The sequence below is a fragment of the Eurytemora carolleeae genome, unplaced genomic scaffold (assembly GCF_000591075.1).
Source record: "Eurytemora carolleeae unplaced genomic scaffold, Eaff_2.0 scaffold1244, whole genome shotgun sequence".
NCBI classification, from domain to species: domain Eukaryota; kingdom Metazoa; phylum Arthropoda; class Copepoda; order Calanoida; family Temoridae; genus Eurytemora; species Eurytemora carolleeae.
Window position 1 is genome coordinate 434 of NW_019397129.1, and position 25198 is coordinate 25631.

The 25198-nt window shown below is 33.1% G+C and overlaps 2 protein-coding genes across 2 annotated transcripts; both read right to left on the minus strand.

The window, feature by feature from the left end:
- Positions 1 to 309: 309 nt before the first annotated feature.
- On the minus strand, positions 310 to 14314 carry LOC111712171 (zinc finger protein 121; the record flags this gene model as incomplete). The annotated part of the gene is given in 16 exon segments (XM_023486715.1): positions 310 to 378; positions 868 to 957; positions 1719 to 1859; positions 2182 to 2256; positions 2723 to 2818; positions 3359 to 3461; positions 3949 to 4029; positions 8263 to 8327; positions 9151 to 9214; positions 9837 to 9895; positions 10936 to 10993; positions 11122 to 11169; positions 11460 to 11508; positions 12291 to 12353; positions 13550 to 13579; positions 13644 to 14314. Coding segments are annotated over 16 exon segments (1137 nt in total), but the record flags the coding sequence as incomplete, so codon positions are not given.
- A 916-nt stretch (positions 14315 to 15230) lies between these two features.
- On the minus strand, positions 15231 to 24728 carry LOC111712172 (uncharacterized). The gene is made up of 11 exons (XM_023486717.1): positions 24579 to 24728; positions 23899 to 24011; positions 22061 to 22141; positions 21292 to 21372; positions 20296 to 20364; positions 18985 to 19053; positions 18222 to 18323; positions 17541 to 17594; positions 16755 to 16809; positions 15905 to 16007; positions 15231 to 15470 (listed from the first exon to the last, which is right to left on the minus strand). The coding sequence occupies exons 1-11, from the start codon at positions 24664 to 24666 to the stop codon at positions 15332 to 15334; spliced, it is 954 nt and encodes a 317-aa protein (XP_023342485.1). The 5' UTR covers positions 24667 to 24728; the 3' UTR covers positions 15231 to 15331.
- Between the last annotated feature and the right edge of the window lie 470 nt (positions 24729 to 25198).

Here is a 25198-nt window from a genome sequence, read left to right on the forward strand (position 1 = left end):
TTTTTTAAACACTTGAACAAGCCATGGCTTGATATATATTTTTGAGCACAGATCCAACCGTTCAACCATTTAAAAAGGCTGTTTTTTACTAAAATCGGGAAAACAGTGCTTCTATAAAAAAAATTCGACATGGGGCTAGCCCCACTATGTACCCCCCCCCCCCTTCTAAACCCAATTTCCCCCCCCCCTTCGCAAAAGTGCTAAAAGCTAGAGAAAGTTTTATTAAATTTTTTTATTTTAAACTGTTGTCGGTGAAAAATGTAAAATAATTAATTACTATGTTAAAATTTATAACTTTAGACTATTTACCTGTTTAACGTAGAAGAATCCAAATACCTCATCACAATAATTACACGTGTACTGTCGTTTCTCAATCATCTAAATTATTTTATTTAAACTTTCATATGAACTGTACGCGAAAAGATTTTATGTCATATCTCTTCCTCCATCAAACAAAAAACAGATCTCAACTCTTAAAATTTATTGATAAGATTTCTTGCCTCTACTTGATTTAAATGAAATAAATGGCAAAGATTGAGTAAAATCTAAAAAAAACTAGGCTTTTAAGGCGCTTCGTGCTTCCTTTTCTATTAGCTATTTTAGCTTTAGTTCTTTCTCTAGAATTCGCCATTTTTATTCGTTCTCAAATTTTCGCGGAATTTGCTTTTTAGCTTATTCAAAAAATAATAAATGTCGACATTTTTGTACGGACTAAATGTTCCAACTATGACGGTCTATGTACATTGTACCTTCAATAGGGTCATGTAAGTTGAGACAAGAAATGTGATTGGTTTAGCTGTTTTGACATTTATTATGAAACGGACAAACAGACAAGCCAAGTATTATATTCATATATTTGATCTGGACCTGATGTTGAGTCCTGGCGTGTTTCTGTAGATTTTCAGGAAAAGCATATTGCACCCCACATTCAGCACAAGTATACTTACTTTTCAGTTCCTGGACAGTGTTAAGAGTTATTATTATGATTAATCAGTTCTTTGCTAGGGGTGTAATGTATATTTTCTCCCCCCCCCCAGTTTTGAAAATAATGTTTTCCCCAGAAAAGTAAAGTATGTTTTTATGGGGAAAATTCAAGATTTTTAGGAAATAGTAAAAGAATTTTTGGGAAAAAAGTTTAAAAAGGAATAAAAAACTTGCATGTTGATGTTCAATTTTTCATCCCTTATATCATTAAAAATCATTTCCTCAGGGGGGGGTGGGGTGAGTATGATGCAAAGAACTGTTTTTGCATTACGCTACTTCATAATATTTCAACAGAATCCCGGAGTATATAATAATTTCAAGCTCTGGGGAAAATAATGAAAAAATTAATAAAACGAGGCAATTATGGTCTAATCCTTTATGATACTAATTATTTACAGTTTCTTTTTTCATTAATTTACCCCAATTCAGTAGATAAACCCTTCAAAATAACATAACATAGATCTAATGCAAAAAAAGTTTCCTAAGGGGGAGGGGAGCTCATTTTCCAAGAAAATATATACCCAGCTAAAGCTTAATGTATCTCCTAAATTCTACTAAAAGATCAGATTTCTTTTCCCAAATTTTTACTTCAGATCAATGATTAGCCAGTATCTAAAAACAAATTATCTTTAAAGCATGCTTGAGACGGTAGGCTTGTATTTCCAATTTCATTTGCTAATGGAAGCAACACTGACCTAATGTTGTATTTAGACAGAATGCACTTTATAACATACCTTTAGGACTTGCTTAAGTGGGTATGCCTCTATTTCTTTAGAAGTTTCCAGACTGAGAATTTTCTGAACATCCCTCTGCTTCCTTGATTTTTCTTCTTTAACCCAGTAAAGCTGGGCTCCATGACAATTGATAATATGATCCTAAACACATTCAAATTATGACAGCTATACAAATATACAAATTATACAACATGTATTCTAATATCTAATATCTTAATGATACAATAGAAAAACAAGATCATATCATACAATAGTTTTAGCAGTGCTTAGGATTCAGATCCGTAAGATCCGCAATATGTTTGCTTCCTGGATACGGATCCGGATCCGGATCTGAAAAATGTCCAGATCCATGGATCTGGAATGAGAAAAAAACTTCTTGAAGCAAGCTTTTTTCTTCAAATCTGTTCAGAAATATTAAAGGGCCTGAAAAAAAGACTTTTAATGATTAGCGTTCTTTACTGACCTCTCGATGAGCAATTGTCTTAAATTTTTCTTGGCAGAATCTACAGATTTGTTGAGACCTTCCCTTACATTCATCCTTAAACACAATATTATTATCTACAACATTTCTCACGCTCCGAGACATAAAGGGGGCAGGGGAAAATTAGGGGGCCGTCCTCCTCCTTGGGAAATTGGGGGCACATTCCCCTGAAAAATGTTAGGCCACAACTATAGAGGGGGACAACTGTAGTCCCTTTATTAGATTTATTGGATTTAAAAAAAAATCCTGTGGCGCCACTTTCAGTCAAAATTTTGTCTTCAAGGGCTTTTGGCAGGATTTTGACTTAAAAATTACCAAAATACCCTAATATAATTTTGAGGGGGGAGGGGGGGGATAAAATAATTTAAAATAATTTATCAAATTTTTTTCAGGCCTTAATAACCGTGAACTTGGAACGCCATTTCAGCAATCTAAAGTTAACTGATGCTATGATTCCTTTACATTGGACAATTTAAACCAATAAATTGAGTTCATTCTATTCCTAATTTTGAATGATACTTACAGACAATGGGGACGGGTGTTTGATAGAATAGTGCCTGGAGAGGCCTGAAGGTCTACTAATCTTTAACCCACAGGTAGAACACTGACAGGATTTATCCTAAATATTCAGACAGGGTTCACAAAACTCCACTCAATATTGATTAAGGGGACAGAAAATACAGATTTACATACATACATTTTTTACTTAACCATCATTTAACTAATTTACCAAAAAAATATTCTTTTTATATGTTTCTTTTTTACAGACAAGATATTTTATTAACGGGGTGTTACTTACTCTACATTACTAAATAATAAAATTGTTGTTAAACCAAAACAAGTAACAATATAAGATCTGAAAAAGAAACCAATGTGTAACCCCAAACTTTACTGTAAAAGTTAAAAATGTTTTCTTGTTAAATATATAAAAAATGTTTTCTTGTTAAATATATAAAAAATGTTCTCTTGTTAAATATATAAAAAATGTTCTCTTGTTAAATATATAAAAAATGTTCTCTTGTTAAATATATAATGTTAAATATATAAAAAATGTTCTCTTGTTAAATATATAAAAAATGTTCTCTTGTTAAATATATAAAAAATGTTCTCTTGTTAAATATATAAAAATGTCTCAGAATTGACCATAGTTGAACGATACCTTAGTGTGGGACTGAATGTGTAGTTGAAAATGATCCTGTCTGTTAAATCGTTTACCACAGAAATCACAAGAGTGTTCACAGCTACCAGGACTATGTTTCTCTCTAGAAGCAAAAATCAATTCATATAATAATTCATAAACTACTATTAAAGAAAGAGATTAAATAATAACAAAAAACCAAAATCGTTGAATATTTAATTTGCATTGAAAGAAAGTACTAAAAGTTGGGTTCAAAATAAAAAAAAAACATTTTTAATAATGATAAAAAGTAAAAATTATTGAAACAAAAGAACTGCTAAAACATATTCGTTATTATTGTTTCGTACAAAGTAAGTAAAAAGCTAAAATTGTCATCAATATTATATAATGTATATAATGTAGACTGGATTTGACAATCTTTTGAAGAACAAACTCTAGAATAACAACAATTCAATGAGGTATATAAGACAAAATCTGTTATCACCTATAGTGCGTTCCCTTGAATAGATAAGAAAACCTTATTGGTTCGAACATTTTATGAAATTGTTCTTTAGAAGAATGTTGTTCAGAAGTTTGTCTTAACATTAAGTGTTCTGTAAGACAGTAAATACCTGTAGTGAGCATTCATGTTGGGCCAAGTAGCATAAAGCTTGAAGCAATCAGGGCATTGATACGTCTTACCAATACTTTCCCTGCAAAATTAAACTAAGTTCTAAGTTATCTTCGGTATGATCAGGATTATCAGGAAAAAGATCTGAAAGTCAACTAAGTTGGAGAACCCAAACCGCCATAGGATGAGCGCTCTCAAACACAAAGTCCAGGGGTATGCCCTACCAAAGCCTGAATAGGACACTCCCAGGGAACAAGACAGTAGACAATCTACCTAATAGATACATAACAGGATATCTTTATGGGGTGGTGAGTGTATGACACCAGTTCTCGTTAGATCACTGAAGTTAAGCACAGTTGTCTACAGCCAGTAACTGGATTGGTATCCAGACTGGTGTTTACGGGTTCGATTCCAGTACTCCACACAAACCTATGGTTTCAAAAACATCTGAAGCCGACATCTGGTTAAGCAGTTATCACCACCTGATGGTTGTAGGAGGACAGAGAGGCGGCTGTCAACAACTCTCGCGCCGAAAGGGTACATTCTTTCTACACAACAAGAAAGAAGCTTTAAGTGGATTGATCCAAGTGAATGATGATGAGAAGAGGAAAGATGGACAAGCAGGGAGAGTCTATGGTTGCCAGCTTTAGGTACCTGAGGGTATCCAATACGGGCTTAAGAAGGACGGGCGGATTTTTGGTAATGTCAATTTGGTAATGACAATTTGGTAATGACAATTTGGTAATGGCAATTTGGTAAGGTCAATTTGGTAATGTCAATTTGGTAAGGTGACAATTTGGTAACGACAATTTGGTAATGACAATTTGGTAAGCTCACAAAAGTGACAATTTGGTAATGACAAATTGGTAACTACAAAAAAGTGACAATTTGGTAATGACTAAGTGGTAAAGTCATAAAAGTGACAAATTGGTAACGTCATAAAAGTGACAATATGGTAACTACAAAAAAGTGACAATTTGGTAATAACATTTTGGTAACTACAAAAAAGTGACAAATTTGTTGATAAAAATAAAATTTAATTCAATTTAATGTTTAATAATTAGCTGTTTCTCACATTATTTAGGGTTAGGTTAGGTTAAGACAATTTCCGGGCCGAGCGCTGCGGCTAGGATGGGCTAGGGGGCTGAGCGCTGCAGCCTATTAAAAGTTTAATTGTGTGCTGTTTCTCTCATTATTTTGGGTTAGGTTAGGTTAAGACAATTTCTGGGCCGAGCGCTACGGCTAGGATGGGCTAGGGGGCCGAGTGCTGCGGCCTATTAAATGTTAAATAATGTGCTGTCTCTCTCAATATTTTTGGTTAGGTTAGGTTAGGTTAAGACAATTTATGGGTGGAGAGCTGCGGCTATGGTGGGCTATGGGGCCGAGCACTGCAGGCTATTAAATTTTAAGTAATGTGCTGTTTCTTACATTATTTTGGGTTAGGTTAGGTTAAGACAATTTCTGGGCCGAGCGCTGCGGCTAGGATGGGCTAGGGGCCAAGCACTACATATAAAAAGTAACATTAATAACTTCCTAACATGGACATACATAAAGTCCGTTCTTGTTGTAGTATTTAAATCCTTCTGAATCTTGTAACATTTTGCCACCCCTCTAGGGGTGATGAAAAAGTAATTCATGATCCAAGTCTCCTCTTTTTGCAGTATATGACACAAGTGCAGGTTGAAACGTGGTTTTTAGAAAATATTGCGAATTTTACAATTATTTTTGGCGCATTTCTTTTGTGCAGAAATAAAAGATTCCTATAATCAATTATCTTTAATTGAATATAAAACTAAAAATTAATCAATTTTACATAATGTCACTTTTATTTCGTTTACCAAATTGTCACTTTTATGACGTTACCAAATTGTCACTTTTTTGTTGTTACCAATTTGTCATTACCAAATTGTCACTTTTGTGAGCTTACCAAATTGTCACCTTACCAAATTGTCATTACCAAATTGTCATTACCAAATTGTCATTACCAAATTGACATTACCAAAAATCCCCCCATCCTTAAAAAGGATTGGGAGCAATGAGTGTGATGTTTCCTGTCTGTATGGCACCTGGGTCTTATTCCAGTATATCAGAAGAATTCCTGCATTCTATTGTAACCATCCCCAACCCCCCCCTCCCTGCTGAGGATGGGTATTGAGCATGGAAAATTCTTCAGGACAAATCAACCCAAACCTAGCCCCCCCCTTTCTCCCCCTGCTCCAGCCGCCTTATCTAGTGTTGCCCCCTACAGGGGTTGACCAGCCAGCTGGCCCCAGGATTAAGAATTGGCGGGATCTGGGTTCAGAACACAGAGAGGGAAAGAGAAAGAAGCCAGTTGTGCGCTAGCTCTCACAAGGAGAGGATGAAGACATTCGCCAACTCCCCACAGTGGTAAGAAGCAGTCAGTCTAAAGGAATAGAAACTGCTTGGACGGATTGGAGCTGTGGGAAAACAACATGCTGAAGGAGATTTGTTACCAGAACAAAGATGGTGCCAGAAGAGATATGTTGCCTGAGGGGATATGTTGCCTGAGGAGATACCATGTTGAAGGTATCTAGCCAAGGAGTATCTAGCCAAGGAGTATCCAGCCAAGGAGTATCCGGCCGAAGGAGTAACCCATCACTGAGTGCCAAATCTGTGTCTCTTGACTTTAGTTATTTATTCCTTCATTTTGTTTCTTTTTAATATAGATGTTCAACTACTTTGTTCTTTTATTGGTGTGTGACTTGAAGACTACTAGAGTATTGTTACCCCCTTTGGGGGTATCCTTTCAAATACAACACTATTATTCTCAGGCCTAAGAAGCCCTTAGACAGCTGGAATCTTCTCTCTTCTCAACTCTCTTCTCAGTATGAATGAAGCGTGGATGGATGAATGTGCTGCAAGATTACAACCCCTGGTAGATCAATATAAATCCATACAACACCAAACTTTTGCAATAGAAAAATTCCGAATTTGATCGTAACAACCTGACATGTCCTTGGGACTAAAAAATCTCTTTAAAAAAGGATATGTTAGCATGTGTGCAGAAAGTTTATTCTTATTATTTGCATGCAGCCTCAATTTAGGTCATCTACACGGATAACGAAGGTCATTGACCTTCATTTAGACCTCCATAAAAAAAAATTGCGCATTTTAATTTTAATTTGATTAAACGTGTTTTCATACTTTTAACAAAAACATAAGTCATGCATGCACTAACAGAAACACATAAACCTGACCTCCAGCTTGACCACCTTTAAATAATGATTCAATAATGATTCTAAAGGTCACTGACCTCAAGGTATTAACGACATCCGGAGATCAAAATATTAAATCATTTAAATGGGTTATGTGAGGTATCAAATCAAAAGTTTTTGGTGATCTGGTATCACAAAAAGACCTATTTTTGACCTTAGATGATTATAAAGGTTGTTAAATTTCTAAATATCAAAGACCTCCGGAGGTCAATATTAAATCAATAGAATAATTGATAAAATCTGTTAAATGAAAGGAATCTGAAACCTTTATAGTTAGCAGATTTATAAAATCATAATCAAATCATAATGGGTTATCAAAACCTAAAAACAATGATTTAATACATAACATGACCCATTTTCTTGCTTTTATGATTTGATCTTCTGACCATCAGAACACCATAAACCTTTGATTTAATACCAAACATGGCCCATTTTCATTAATTTGATATTTTGACCTCTGAACCCCCTCCCCCCCCCATTTTAATAAAAAGTATGCAGTGTTTAGATTTGTTAATATTTGGACCTTTCGGTACAAATATTTACCAATAACTATTAACTGACTCATCTTCATTCTTCATAGACTGAATTGAGGGGAAAAAATTTAAAAAAAGGGATTGCAAACTTGGAATATATACATATTCAGATTGCAAACTTGAAATATATACATACATATTCAGATTGCTAACTTAAAGTATATACATATTCAGATTGTAAACTTGAAATATATACATATTCAGATTGCAAANTCAAACTAAACATTTAATAATAATAATAATAATAATAATAATTCTAAGATCAGAATAGAAACCCAATATGGAACCCCCAAACCGCCCTAATGATGAGAAGAAGACGCAGCCACATCATCTAATATAATTGAAGAATCATCAAATTAATAAATCAATCGTCATACTCCAAAAGCTCTGAAACCTATCAATTCTTTCAAAAAATGGGAGAGGGGAAGGTGTTTTCTAGAATAAGGGTATATGAGAATAAATAGACTTAATGAAAATACAAAAGCCCAGTATAAATTTACATTAAGGCTAATAATGTCCCTAATGTCTAATTAACAATTAACATACCCTTTCTTGCACATCAGATGACAGTAAACTAAATGCTTCTTGAGCTCCGATGCGAAGGGAAATTTCTAAATATTAATATTCTATCTATAGTATCAACACTCACATTGGACAGTTATTTTGCTTAGTAATATCATCATTCTTATTTTACTTTATTTTGTTAAAGTAAAAGTACTAATTTATTAGAAATATTGAAACAAATAGAAGAAAAAAAGATTTCTTTTAGGTGACAAAAAAAAGGAGAAAATATTATAGAATTTGAAAACTATTTCTCAAATGTAAAATGTTTAACAATACACGGGTTAAATTCATATTACTTTAAATTTCAATTTTTTTAATTCTAACATTCTTGATTTAATGAATAGCGAGAAGAAACTGAACAATGCAGACGTAGTTTAACCACTTCTATAGTCTAGTCATTTCAAGCTAAAGATAACATCTACTGTAACGTAGTTCAACCATGTCTCTAGTCTAGTCAGTTCAAGCTAAAGATAACATCTACTGTAACGTAGTTCAACCATGTCTCTAGTCTAGTCAGTTCAAGCTAAAGATAGCATCTAATGTAACGCAGTAGTCATAATTTTATAATTCGGTCATACCATTTTCATTCAGATATTGACAACTCTGTTAGTCATAAAATATTTTTGAAATCCTCGGCTTGGACTTGGACTTTACCCCACCAACTTACTTATACTTTTTGAGGCCCTAGGCAAATTTTTTTTAAATGCAACCAACTTGTTTCTAGTTAAGCTTAAAAGGAGTAATTGGCAAAACACTGCTTGATTATTGCGTAAAAGCGTGCACATCTTGGTTTGAAGTACTTTTGAAATGCAGAGTCAGTTGAAATTACGTCTACAGTCCCTTTAAGTAAATTATAAAGCCGACTATTACCTTTTCACTAGAGCATACACAACATTTAAAGGATGTAGTGGTCTTTCCTTTACCTTCTGTTGATCTAAAACAAAACAAAAAATAATGGTATTCCTACTTTTACGCGCTCTTCTTATAATTAACACTAGCTGAAGGGCCCGGCGTGCCCGTAGAAAAAAAAATTCGAATTTTATTTAGCCTGAGTCTCCACAAGAAAATTCAGCCCAATCGGTCCAGCCGTTTGGCCGGCCATAGGCAACATGGATATAAATACGATTTAGAACAGTACACACTTCACAGTACAGACTTCTGTTTTACAAAAATCATAAACAACTTGTAATCTTACATAAAGAGTCTAGCAACAGAATATATATTAATAAATAAAAAACTTCATACAATTTTTCCTCCAATATGGCATTGCCCTTGTGACAAAGCCGCCAAAAACTTAATCTTGCAAGGACTAAATTATGCAGGCTATCGCCCATGTATTTTCTCAAGTGGTGGGCATGAGAAATGAGGCGAATAAAAATATAAATAAACCCCAACTGAAATCTTGCATAAAGTCATACCATAGACCTTTCCCCATGCATAACATTTTACATTCAGGAGGAAATTTTACTGTTTGTCTGAAAACATTTAAAATATGAGTAAATCAATAGAATACTTTTTATTTAAATATTAACTCCAGTTTGAATATTAGAATTTACCTAATGCAACCCTGGTCAGTCTTTTCCGTTAACCATCTATTAATATCAGCAAACTTCTTCTAGAAAAAATCATTCTTAACAAACTAGATACAGGAGACTAGGAGAATATGGGGGAGGGGGGGGCTGGGACCCTTTGGGAAAACAGAAGTCATGGTCGAATTCTAAGATGCGTTAAACAGATTCAGAAACTAGTGATATAACGAGTTCAAATAAATAAAAGATTTTGAAGATGAGGATTAAGACCTAATTGAGTCCTAACTAAAATTTTCAAAGGGCAAAAAATAAAAAAAATGTATGGGTCACACAGTCGCACCAGTTATTCTTTTAAATTTTGTCTCTTTTCCGATTTTTAGATAAGATAAACCCTCTTAAAGGGACCTATCACTTATTTGGGTAATTTCAGGGTAAACTTAACAGCCTATTTGCTCTCGATTGGTAATAGTTTTACTTTTCAAAGACAACTGTGGCCGGAGAAAAAGCTGATTTTTCGTTCAGAAATTGAGCTGAAAGAGACAGTCCCTCTCTATAGACACTAATTGATGTTTTTTTCAGTGTGTTGTGGATCAAAATAAATTTCGAATATAAAATTAAACTATAGTATCTAATCGTTAATTGTAAAAGTCATTATTTTTTTTTTTACTTTTTATTTCTAAAATAGCACTATTTTATTGCATTCAAAATTGTGTATTGCCTGTGTTGTTGTGTACATACGGGAACAAAATCTACAAAATCTATGAACCAAAACACGAGTAATGATTAATTGATTGTCGTCTTTTTATACGAAAAACGTAAATTTCTTGCTAACTCAAATATCAAAAGTTTTCATATCTTAGTACATAATAACGAACACATAATGACATTAAAATATAATAAATTTAAATGTTATTGGGCTGCTGTTACGAAAAAAAAACTTCAAATAGTGTCTATTGAGAGGGACCATCCCTTTCCGCTCAAATTCTGAACGAAAAATCAGCTTTTTCTCCGGCCACAGTTGTCTTTGGAAAGTAAATCTATTACCAATCAAGAGCGAATAGGCTGTTTAGTTTACCCAAATAAGTGAACGGTCCCTTTAAGTTCTCCTCTTATTAAAGTTTATTACCTCGATATCAGCTACATTTTCTATTAAACTGTCCAGCTTGTCTTCAGATAAAGAAGTTCTGAGAATAATTAAAACATTAACAACATCTATTGGACAATATTTTCATACCAAAATAAAATAAATTCAACAATTTCCTAGTTAGGATCTTCTGGTCTAAGAAGGCATAAGGCAATAAGATATACTTACTTCATTAATACTGGTTTAAGTTTCTTATTCTTAAATCTGAGTGGTTCACTGATAAATTGATAATCCTCGGATTTATTTTTACGTTTGCTGGATTCCCCAAACTTTACATACATTTCTTTTCACGTTTATTTCATTTTCTTCACTTCCTACATTAGACACAAAAAGACACAAAAGTCCAACAGATGTATGGCTAAAATCTTCTCTAGATAGTTATTAAAATTTTCGAATTTGAAATTATTCTGATTTGTAGCAATTTAGCGGCAAAGCTAAATAAAAGAAAATATTTTTTTTTGGTTGATTGAGCGTGAAATTTCATCAAAAACAATCTGAGTTATTTCCTGTAGTGTAAGGGCTTAATAGATCCAGATGAAGACGCAGCCACATCATCTAATATAATTGAAGAATCATCAAATTAATAAATCAATCGTCTAATCAATCATTTACAAGTCAATCTTACAAGGGTTGAACTAAGCATGGAATATAGCCTTAAAGGAAGTGACGGGTTGGGTCTGAGTGGGGTTGGTAGTTGAACTAAGAGTGCAGTGTTAAGAAACAAAACAGCAGATTCATTTGATACCATAAAACATTTTTACGTTATATAATAGCTACATAAGATCGAAAACTCGTTCTTGCAGAATTATCGTTACATTTTCCTCCGTTTACCAAATCATTTTTAAAAATCGAATTTTGTGACAACCATCCAGATTTCTCCAGCCTCGTGATTTTTAAACAGTAAGTTAATGAACTTCTATATGTACCAATAATAGAAAGTCAAAATCCAGATTTTTTATTTTTAATACTGCACGCTCAGTTCGACTATCATACCTAGCCAGACACTCTTTTTTTTTAAAAAAAAACAGTGCTTAGGATTCATTTCATTTTGATGCGAATCCTAGCTGGATCTTTTTAAACAAAAGCAGAATTTTCAAATATTTTCTTCCTTTTCTCGCTTATTTTAATGAACTTGATAAGCTGTTCAGAAATAAAGAGTTGTTCAACATTTCACTCCCCCCAGGATCCAGATCCGGTTCCATGAATCCAAAATGTTGCGGATCCAACGGACCCGGATCCAAAGCACTGTAAAAAAAAATCATCATGATTGAAATCATTTTTAATTTTTAATAAAAAGAAATGATTCGATCAATCAAATGACTAAGAATATTTGCTACCTAATGCGATTTCTTCATCCTCGACTTTGATATCCTCAGACTCGGAGCCTCCGCTATCTACGCCTAAAATCATGTAAGGGGTAAATATTGTTTAGAAATAATTTTGGTTGATTTCAGGATTATACTTCTTTTCCAACCCCGAAACTAATCTATTTTACCCATATGCTAGTTACAAACCTCATAAAAGTTCTTTCCAAAATTTGGACAATCATAAATTTCCTAATATTGAACAAATTTTGCAAAGCTCTTTAATCAGACAAACTGATAAATTTTCCTCCCTAAAGTTTTAAAAAAGAATCGGACGAATGTAATCTGATCTGAGGTAGGAACTCTGGTATTGTGGATATTGAAATAAATGCTTGATATCGATCTTTTGATAATCTACAGCTTTGTTCATTATTTACATGGTATACATTATCCAGTTGAAATCGTAGCCATCAGGAATAACGAAAACGAAAAGATCGAGCATAAATCATTAAATCAAAGTAGCCTGCAGTGGATATCGAGTTTGAGTGTTCGGAATTATGTGTATTGTGTATCCAAAAAAAAAAGTTCCCAGCTCCGAGAATAGAACTTTGGAACGATAAACACCTATTGAAAAGTCAGAATCAGGGAATAGGAATAAAGGGAAAGGAAATGGCGCTGGTCTGGCATGAGAAAGCCAGTTGCACTGCTTTGCAGACCAGTACGGTAAACCTTACACACACTCTTTTGGTACAGACACACAACATGACTACAGTCTAGGAAATTGCAGAACAACGTCGTCAATTATAATTAAACTTGAACAACGAGTAGTTTATTGTAAACTTTAATCGAATTATATTTTTTGCATGAAAATTTGGCTTCAAAGTGTTCACTAAAATATGGAAATAATATATTACATGCATATTAAACTTATTTTTAAGTAAACAATTAACATTAAACAAAAGGTCAGAATTGATCAGAAACTCGTTATTCAAACAATCCGAGTCGACCCTTCTCCAGTTGTCCGACAGTAGTTATTAATGGATCATTGTTCAGATCAGATCTTCAAAAGAAGTTGGTCGATTCATAAAATAATGGAAATGCTTTATGTAAGGATTAAAAATACACAAGTTCTGATCGCTATATTCCAGGGAACAGGAAAAATCATTGCTACAAATCAAGGGGGAAGGGGTTATCAATAAATGAAAAATTAATTTGTTTTTGATCGAATGATTAAGAAAATTTTAATGAAAAATGTAACGCAAATTACATTTATTAATTAAATCTATCATTACCTTCAATTAGACTTGGATCTTTCATTATCTCTGAAATAATTTAAAGTTTAGAAACTTATTTCTCACAAGTCTTACATGTTAAAAAACAAAGTACCTATCTCTGAAAAATTGCTGCAACCATAAAATTGCGAAATTTTCATAATTAAGTTGCGAAAATCAGCTTAGAAATAAAACATTCATTTGAATACATATATTTAAAATGAAAATATAACACAACGGTAATTAGCCAATTCAGAAGTTTCGCAAATTGGCGACCTGCTCATATTAATTATTTTTTCATTACAATTATTGTGAGACTCTCAAGAACATCAGGTTAGGGTCGATATTAGGAACTGTATTTCTTGTATTTCATAAAACATTGATACAAAAAATGTAATTATCTAAATATGAACATTGAACGTTTTTCTTTATTGGAGAAACAGTAAAATAATTCCAAGTTATGAGTATGATGAGAAAAATATACTTTTCTCTTTTTATAGTACAGGGAATCAAAGTTCCTAACCGTGATTTGGCCTTGACCTGGCACAGAGTGTTAGGTTTGGGTCAACTGTGCAAAGTTATCTTTTTTAACAGTTTATATTTATTTATTAAGCCGAGAATGATAAACCGTGTGCATACTTCAATTTAGAATAGTTAAGGCTACATTTTTAAAACAAAATTTTAAATATTAAAACCTAAAAGAAATTTCAATTGTTAATGATTATTGATTTCTGAAGGAAGTTTGGACACAAAACACGTTTTGGAACATGTCGCGATCTTGAGACATTTCACAGATTTAAATCAATGATACTTACAAGCATTTACACATTCTGTAACAAAACATATTTTTGTATACAGTAAATTTAAATTATGAAACAATAAAAAAAAGTAAAAAATATATTCTGTTTGGATATTTTAAAATATAACGAGTTAAAATATTGAACGTTTCTAATTTCAATATTTCATTGTTCTTACTATTAAACAGAAAAATGCCTGAAATTTAATATCAAAAGTAGACGAAACTTGAAATCACCCTTTAAATTAATGTTGAAACAAATTTTAGAATAATTTATAAGATAAAAAATATTTTCAGTGATATATGCTATTCGGTAAACTATGAAAGTGCGTTATGTTCTTAGTTGTTGAATATTCTCAAATTATGGATTGTTATTAAGTTGGTTTATATTCCAAAACGCGTCCAAGATTCGTGACTGTGCGGAAATGAAAAACATTGAATTGTTTTTAAAAAGGTATGGGTTTGTATAAAACTTGTGTTAGTTTGAGTTATGGTCGTGCTTAATAATATGTTGGAAATGGTTAATTTAATTGATATTCGCACTCGGCACAGGGAGAGTTACTAAAATCGTTAATCATAATATTTGTGCCCGAACCTAGCGTCAGGTTTGGAACATACGCACGAGTTGGAATTCTCTTCCCCTGTAATAAAAAAAATCAACTGTTTCACCCTTTGTGTACTATTGCGATATTATTTATTTATGAATTTAAAAAAGATTATGATTCATAGTTTTTTTTCTAGGGAATAACACCGTTATTTCAATGGACCCTTCTTTTCAATTGTTACATGAATGGAAAAACTTAAACCAAGTTGTCAGAGGAATGATGGAGAGATTTAAAAGGAACTATTGTAAATTGGGCAAGTTATATTTCATTGAAAGTGTAAATAGAAATAACGGCTTTAGTCCTTTTAATCGATTTACGATAGAATACATCTAAAAGGACAGTTCCCGACCATATTAATGCTTCATTATTTCAATCTTGGGTTTGTTTTATTTTGTAGTATGATCATTCTAGAACATCTGAAATGTTTTTAATCTTTTTTTCATCGTTCACGCTCTTTTCTGAGTCACCATTTTTCTTTGAATCATCCTCTTTTCTTGAGTTAACATCTTCAGCTACAGATGAACACTCTACGGTGGGTTCACTAAACAGAACAGTTATAAATAAAACAGATAATAATCATTCACATTGTTTAGAATTAGAACCGGTTTTATTTATTTGTTCTGATTTGAGCTGGGTCCTGATCCAGAAAAGCATTTTTCAGCTGGTCGCATCCACATCCGCACATTTTTTGGGGGTAAAAATGAAGAATTAAAGTTACAGTCTTATTTTTAAATGTCCCCCATAATTCAGGGGGAGATCTTTTTACAATAAGCTTTGAAGGCATTTCCCGAGTTAGTTCTTGAAAACATAATTCCTCAGAAGCCGAATTTAAAGAATTTTAGACGCGGTTCAAACATAGTTGGTTCAGCTGGAAATGCTAACAAGTGTTTCGAGATTTGAGCCGGCGCTCAGTAGGAACCGGTTATTGCGGTTCAGCGGCACGGTTCAAATTCTTTAAACTCAGCCTCAGCTTACATAAGTGTGCAGGTCGGAAGGGTGGTCATCTGGGTGAGGATACGTCCACTCCCCAGCACTGTGGGAGGGACTTTGGATATACTCTGGGCCTGTCGAACACCAGCTAAAACACGAACAATTTCAATTTTATTTATTTTGATACTCTAAATAAATCGTTTCATGTTCCACATTCAATGCTAAAACTACCCAAAAGCTTAATCAATATAGGTAAAACAGTATAAAAACTACTAATAGAAGGATTGTTTATTGTTTAATTTGTTAAGAATTATTGGTGAATTTCACAGTGCTAAGAATTTAAGGTAAAAATGTAAACCAAACACACTGCAGAAAATGGACCATCAGGTTTCAAGTCAAAACACCTAAACTTTTTCTTAGGAATAAATTTATATGCAGTGTAATGAGTTATAATCTCAATTTTCAGAAAACGCCACCTTTTGAGCAAATCAATTCTGAAGAAATTGTTGAAATCAAGTGCATTCACATGTCTAAAATTGAACGAAAATTTTGTTTCAAGACTTATATCTGCTTCTTCTGTTTTTTTACGGCATTTTTTTAACAGTACATGACATGGTCTCCAAGTTTATAATTATTCTTTAAAAGACATGAAAAATATCAAAGCAAAAGATCAAACTAAGTCAAATACCTGACTGTCAAAATACGGCCCCAAAAAGTCGAAATTGTTAAGAGAGTAATTTTTGAAATTAAATTGGTCCATAAACCTTCCCTGGGGTCATGTGAAGTCCCGCTCAAAATTTGGGTCCGATCGATTCCACAATTTTGACGTTTATTGGATACAAACAGACAAGAAAAGTAGATAGATTTATCCCTGTAAAAAGATAATGCTGATTACCTGTTTGAAAGTTACTGCCTGGTCCAGAAAAAAATTCCGCCGGTACATAATCAAACTAAACATTTAATAATAATAATAATAATAATAATAATTCTAAGATCAGAATAGAAACCCAATATGGAACCCCCAAACCGCCCTAATGATGCAAAGCATCAAAACGCAATCTGAATTCCATCCGGGCTAAACAAGACATTCGTATATATGTTCCCAATAGCCGGCAAAACGGCTGGACCGAATATGGACTGAATTTTTTGTGGAAACTAATGGTTTATGTGAAAATAATAGATTTTTTAACCCGTCACCCCTGAATCTCGGGATGATAAAGTTGATTTTATCTTATACACAGATCTACGGATTTATTACATTTCTCTTCGATATCCCTTGATGGTTATGCTATGCAGGAAAACCTTAAATTAAGGGATCACGCATTTATCCTCAAGTTTACAAGGATATCGAGATTCAGGGTTCACAATTAGTAATTCTCAACACTAAGTTCCGTTCTCAGGTTGAACAATTGAACAATGGAGTTTTTCATTAAGTTATTGACAGAGAAATATAATCAAAGTAAAGTGAAGTAATTCGATATCCCACATCGTACCCAGTCAGAGGTTGAAAGAGAGCTTAAATAAAGAAGAGATTAAGCATTGATTCTAAAATTTAAAGTGCCCAAAGTAGATATTGAGATCAAACGTTCAGGATTATGAGAATTGATTATCTACCACAGAGTTCCCGGCTCTTTTATCAAAGATAAAAATTTCTTCATCTTATTATTCACATTTTTTCTACCTTTTGTGGAGGAGGATTAACAGGTTCAGATCCTTTCTCGGTCTTAGAAGAATTCTGAAAATAAAAAAATACTACTTACTACTACTAAAATACTAATTTTTTTCCCCAGAGGAATGTTTTTTTAAATTACACCCCCCTCCCCGGAAATGATATTTGAAGATCTGGGGGGGAAAAGTAAAATTGAACTTGATAAGGGGCAAATTTTTTACATCCTTTTCATACTTTATTCAAAAGTTTATCTTTTTCCTAAACATCATTTATTTTCCCACTTGAGCGAAAAAAAAACTAAAAAAATTCAATTATGGGGGGAAATTTCAGGAAAATATACACCCCTGTTTTCAAATATTGCCCCTAAACATGTTAAATTTTTTATCGAGAATGCCCCCATCCAAAGGAACTTTATTTGAAGGAATTTTTTGAGAAAATTTTAAGTTGGACTTGAACTTACATTTTAACTTTTAATAATATTTTCTTCTTAATAACTAAATTTTCCATTAAAGTTTAGATTTTTCTTGAAAGTACTTACCTAGCTGAAGTAATGAATAAGTTACAAAATTGTGTTAAGATACTAGCCTTAGAGGGCACTTATATTTATATGTAGAAGAGGACAAGAAATAAGGGGTAAATATTTTCAAGAAGTATATTATAATACATTTTACCCCTGGTTATTCTATAACTTACCGGTGTATAAGATTTACTGTCTGTAACATCTGAGAGGGTTGGATACCGGGATACATTGAAGGATATTGTGTTTACGAAGGAGTTGAAGGAGTGACTGTTGATCTGAAGAAAAATATAATTCTATATTTTTTGTTCTAGAACTTGCTACTCAGCAGTTACAAGGGCGTCACAAAAAACTTTTTTTCTTTTTCCAAAATTAGCCGAACATGATGGAAGATGCACGAACCAGAAGAAAATGGACATCAAGAAAAACATAAGTGTCAAATCTCAAAGTAAATGGCAACCCTCCAAAAATTACGTTGGGCCTTACAAATGAGAATTAGAAGGACTAAGTTATTAATCAGTACTTAAAAAATCCACCAAAAAAAATCTGTAAGTTGATTTAACTTAAACTTATCAAATGAGTTGTTAATTCAATAAATACCTGAAGAGATTGAATAAAGGTATATTAATGCTATTTTGGCTTCGAAATGAACTAATAAGAAAAGGGTTTAATAATGTTGTTACATACCAAATACAACATTTCATTTAAAAAATGGTCAATTATTCTCAGTAATAATTTAATCACAAGAATCTTGCTCATAATAAAAAGGCTAAGGTTGGAAAGAATGAATAAAAGAAACGTTGCCTAAATAAAAAAATTTAAAAAAAAGATAAAAAAATTGGAATAAAATAACTAATATAAAAAATTGGGAATGGATGAAAGGATGAATGAGAGGGATGGAAGAATGGATAAAGGATGAATGCATGAATGAATGAATACCTGTTCTGGAATATAATCACTGGCGTATGAAGGTGGATAACCAGGTAATACTTGGCTAATCTTTACCTCCTGCAATTTTAATTTAATTAATTAATTAATTAAATGATTGCTCGATTGAATGATTGAGCTATTAAACAGATTGAGTTATTAAACAAATGAACAAAGATATGTGGTAAAGAATAATTCACAAAGCTAGAACGAGAGAAAAATGAAAATGCAAGATTTCTTCTTTATTTTACTTTCGCCCAATTTTAGTTAATAAAATTGGTTTATTTATAATTTCTGCCACCACACCTACTCGTCCTTTCGTCCAGGCCCCCCCCCCTGTCACTAAGCTATAGGGAAAATTATGAAAACCTGGCCTCCCTAGATTAATTTTCCCTTACGAGGATTATACTTTTCTATGTGATATTTATATTGTATAAATTTTAATCTTCGTGCAATAAATATTTGATTTGATTTGATTTGATTTAAATAAAACTACTGAATATTCCGTTTAAAAAAAACTTAAAAATAATTTTGCACTCCTGTTTGAATCTAATAAGATCTGAAGAGACCTCCAACGTGAAGACCGTCATAAAGCGTGTTTATCAGAAATAAAGTTATATTTTACGATGTAAGAAAGAAAGAAAGAAAAAAGAAGGAAACATAGAGGGAAAAATGTGACGCCCAATTCATGAATTACATGCCTGATTCACAACGGTACCATTTAAACCTTTATCTGTATTCATCCGTTTTTTCGAGAGGAAAACAAGAATATCTCCGTTTTGTTCAGACAAAGGTTTAAAAATACCATACTGGTTTAAACAGTACCGTACTGGTTTAAATAGTACCGTACCGGTTTACACAGTACTATACTTGTTTAAACAATACCGTACTGGTTTAAACAGTACCGTACTGGGTTAAACAGTACCGTATCGGTTTAAACAGTACTATACATGTTTAAACAATACCATACTGGTTTAAACAGTACCATACTGGTTTAAACAATACCGTAATGGTTTAAACAGTACCGTACTGGTTTAAACAGTACCGTACTGGTTTAAACAGTACCGTACTGGTTCAAACAGTACCGTACTGGTTTAAACAGTACCGTACTGGTTTAAACAGTACCGTACTGGTTCAAACAGTACCGTACTGGTTCAAACAGTACCGTACCGGTTTAAACAGTACCGGACTGATTTTAACAGTACCGGACTGATTTTAACAGTACCGTACTGGTTTAAACATTGCCGTACCGGTTTAAACAGTACCGGACCGGTTTAAATGGAGGTACAGATTCTCAGGAGAATGTCAAGAAAGTGATCTAACCTGGGGTTCTCCTAATACTGAGGGTTCTGTGTAGACAACATCAGGAACCTTAGCTATCAGGGGGATACACTACAATAATATGGTTTATCAGGGGGATACAATACAATAATATAATTTATCAGGGGGATACACTACAAAAATATGGCGTATGGGGGAGATACACTACAATAATATGGCTTATCAGGGGGATACATTACAATAATATAATTTATCAGGGGGATACAATACAATAATATGGTTTATTAGGGGGATACACTATACTAATAAGGTTTATCAGGGAGATCCACTTCAATAATATGGGGGAGATACACTACAATAATATGGCTTTTCAGGGGGATACACTACAATAATATAGTTTATCAGGGGATACACTACAATAATATAGTTTATCAGGGGGATACAATACAATAATATGGTTAATTAGGGGGATACACTATACTAATAACTAAGCTTTATCAGGGAGATACACTACAATAATATGGGAGGATACACTAAAATAATATGGTTTATCAAGGGAATACAATACACCGATATGGTTTATCATGGGGATACACTCCAATAATATGGTTTATCAGGGAGATACACTGCAATAAAATGAATTATCAGGGAGATCCACTACAATAAAATGAATTATCAGGGAGATCCACTACAATAATATGAATTATTAAGCGGATACACTACTATAATAAATATGATTTATCAGGAGTGGACACTACAACACAAATATAAAAGATGAGAGAAATTTAAAACCTTAATTTTGTTACTACTGTGTAATACAAATTTTTTAACAAAAATAATTATTATTGAAGGGGGGGGGGGGGGGTGAGGGAAGGATTAGGAAAACTTAATTTTAAAAAAAAGTTTTATCTTTCTGATATTTTAGAACCTTTTAAAAATTATTATCTTAAATTCTTTGATGAAAACCTAAAATTCCAAAGATAAGTTTTTTTTGGGGGGGGAGGGGAAGGTTTTTACCCCTGTCAACAGTTTTTTTACCTCGGGTAAGACAGGTACAACGATCTGAGCGTTTTGTGGAACTGTTATTGAAAATCCACCTTCTGTTTGTAGTGTTAAAACCTAGAAAGAAAGAAAGGACTGAAGGGACTGTCCTCTTAAGAAATGCCCAGGGAGGCGGGGTGATGATTTTTGAAAATTTTTGAAAATGAATGTTACAAATCGTTGATTTTCAAGTGTTTAATTCTAACAATGTCCTGCATTGTTTTCTGAGGCAAATGTCCTTAAAGAAACAAAATTAAAAACATTACTTATACATTGTACATGAAGTTATTTCTACTTTTCTGCCTTTCATATTTCGTTCAAAGTATTTAAATCGGTTGTTCAAAACTAGAACAAATTTTATTAACAATAACAAATTTAAATCGATTATTTTAAGAAATGAAAATTAAAAATTGAAGGAAAAGAAAACAATGCACAGTGATTCAATCTTTCATTTCTTGTATACAATACACAATGAATAAAAACCAGTAGAATTATATACAGGGATGAGACTGTTATGACGACCCAAAACTCTAAAAATATTACGATTTAAATCTTGATTTATGGTTTCTGTAGTAAACTGAGTATATTAATGGTTTACTAAACAGTTACAAACAGAAAAAAAAAACATTTCTGGCATAAAAGGAATCCTGAATGCAAGACAACGGACTTGATTACTTTCGTACAATCGTCTCTGAAGGCTCATCCTCTGTAGATTACCCAGTATATTTAAAAAATCAACGATTTAAAACTATAAAATGTTGTTCACCTCTGGTATTGTGGTGGCGAGGGCTGCTGGTACAGCGAGGTTAGGAGATATTATTTCTGTTAAGTCCGGCAAATTGCTTTCCTAATATTAGGAATAAAATAACAATTAAAACATTAAGCTGAGTAGTTGCAATCCTAATTTAGGAAACTAACGTAATTACTTCCTTTATTGATATTTAGGAAAAATAAATATGATTAGATACTTTCCTAATAAAACAATGATACAAATAGTTGCTTTCCTAATATTTAAAACAGTAATATTATTAATTTGCTTTCCTAAAATTTTAATGAGAACATAATTTTAAAATTCCCTGATACCATGATACAATAAGTTGCTTTCCTAACACTTATGAAAATAATGTAATTAGTTACTTTACTTCAAAGAGCTTCTACCGTCTTTGCTTTCCTTAAATTTAGGAAAAAAATATGATAAATTACTTTCCTTAAATTTAGGACAATCAATTGTGCCTAAGTCGGCATGCTGATCAGAACTACTAGACTGCTCTCTGCTCTGTATGTGGGCGCTGTGAAAGGCTTTACACATAGGAGGGAGGGAATGCCAAGCGGCCATGAACCCCATGCACGATTAATTAACTTCCTATGTTACTGATACAGTATCTACAGCCGGGGTACTAAGTCAAGAAATAGGAATCTAAAAGAAAGAATAGGAATTTACAAGAAAGAATAGGAATCTACAAGAAAGAATAAGAATCTACAGGAAAGAATAGGAATCTACAAGAAAGAATAGGAATCTAAAAGAAAGAATAGGAATCTACAAGAATAAAGAAGAAAAATAAAAAGAAGGAAATCTAACTAGGAGCCAATAGGTCTAATGCTATTCCGGCTCTACACCAACTCTACTTACTTTCTGGAAGAGCCCTGTTCCACAGCTGATTATAAGACACACTCCCCATGTTTTAAAACGATGGGACAGCATGCTTAGCGGGTTATTTCTTCTTTAAAAAATCTGTCCACGTGGGAATACTCTTACACCCCCATCCTCATCCGCCTACCTCCTAAATTCCAACCTTATCCTACTTCACGAGCAGATATATTGGAACTCACAAACTGATTTACTGTGGAATCTTAATCAAAACTTTTTGAGAGAGATCATCATTGGTATCATGGGTGTTCCTTTCCTAGGGGGTACTCCTAAATCACCTTGAACCTACTCGAATGCAGTTAAGGCTAAGAGATCTTTTAAATTTCTTATTAAATACTGCAAACACTGACCCATGTAACTCAATAATATAATTGATTACTTCTAATATTTAGGAAAATAATGTAATTAGTTACTTTCTCATAACATTTAGTAAAATAATATGTATAATTAGATACTTTCCAATGATACAATTAGTTGATTTCCTAATATTTAGGAAACTAACATAATTGATAGCTTTTCTAAGATTAGAACAATAATATAGTAATTGCAACACAAATTGATGCTTTCCTAATATTAGGACAAAGATTAGCTACTTTCCTGATATTAGGAAGATTAGGTACTTTCCTGATATTTAGGACAGAGATTATTTGCTTTTCCAACATTAAGGACAAAGATAAGTTGCTTTCCTAATAATTAAAATGGTGCTATTATCAGTTCCTTTCTTAACTAATATTTAGGACAAAAAGTGCTTTTGTATTTCATTAAAAACATTTCATTTATCGGACATTTAAAATATTATACATTTCATACGTACATGATGTATTTTGTTTGCAGCACCCTTCCTTAAAATTGTGCATTGGGGAGGTTATTTACCTGTCATTTTCTTGAATCCTTGTTCGATTTTTCTCGTTTTTCATTATAAAAATTATAAAGCAATGGGGGGGGGGAGTCTATACCTGTAATTTTTTAGAATCCATATTGGATTTGTTTCTCCTGGTGTTGATGATGTTTGTACAGATATCCAAAAAACGATTGGAGATCAGGCAGGCCGTCTTCAGCTCAGCAGTATCTTGGATATGGTATTTATAGTTTACTCGCTTGGGAATTCAGTGTTGGCAAGGGTACTCATAGTTACGCCCGCCGTTTGAAAGCATTTGGTAATAAGTTACTACATAAGCTGTTTCTCTATAAAAGTCGTCCCACTAAGCTCTTAAAACAAAGCTAACAACAATCAAAATTTGAGGCAAATCGGTCCAGGGGTTCATGAAATATGACCGGACATAAAAACAAACATAGATAGCTACTTTATTCTTTAAATACTAGCTACGGGACCCAGCGCAGCGTTGCCCAGGTTACTCATAGTTACTCCCACCGTTTACCCGCAATTGGTCGATTTTATCTGGAAACTAAATTTACGAGAAAAAAATCGACCCACTCAACTTAACATCTTAAAACCAAGCTAAGAACAATTCCATGACTCTTTAGAGTTCCCCAATCAAAATTTGAGGCAAATCAGTCCAGTGGTCAGTTGATGCAAATCAGTCCAGTGGTCGGACATACTAACAGATATTACAAATTAATTTACTTATATATACACTTTCTGCTGAACGTCAATAAGAATTATTTCTGAGAATACCTAGATGGCTGAAGATAAGATGAAGAACCTCTCTAGGGAGAGTTTGGCCGCCGAATCCGATCAAACTCTCAGTATTCTTGTCCCTCATAGAGAATACACCAGTAATCTTAATTTTTTTTTAAGTTGAAATATCTGAAAGAATAAGAATCTTCATTTTCTGAATTTAAATTAAAAATGTCAATGTTGTACATGGAGCTCAAATGTTACACATGTTCAAAGTAGGACAATTACATGTGCTTAATTCATGCATAATAAGGATAAAGTTATATCTGTGCCTGAGTTCCCTTCCCAATAGCCTGTCCTAAACGCAACAATCGGCCCCCTAGCCTGTTCTGTTGCAAAATACTATTGGTGATGTACATTGACAGAATGATGAGGGGGGGTATGTCACTAGGACAGACCCAAATTACATTCTTACGAGAAACTTACAGAAAATAGAACATAATGACTTACACCAAAATGAGGGGAACGCGACATGACTCGTTCAGAATTCTATTTAAATCGTTGTTAATTTCCAAACGAACTGTTGTTGTATCCCTCCCCATCCCCTTTATATTTGGTACTTCGAGCTCATGTGAGTAATTTCCTGGAGAACGATTTCTTGACCCCCCCCCCCCCCC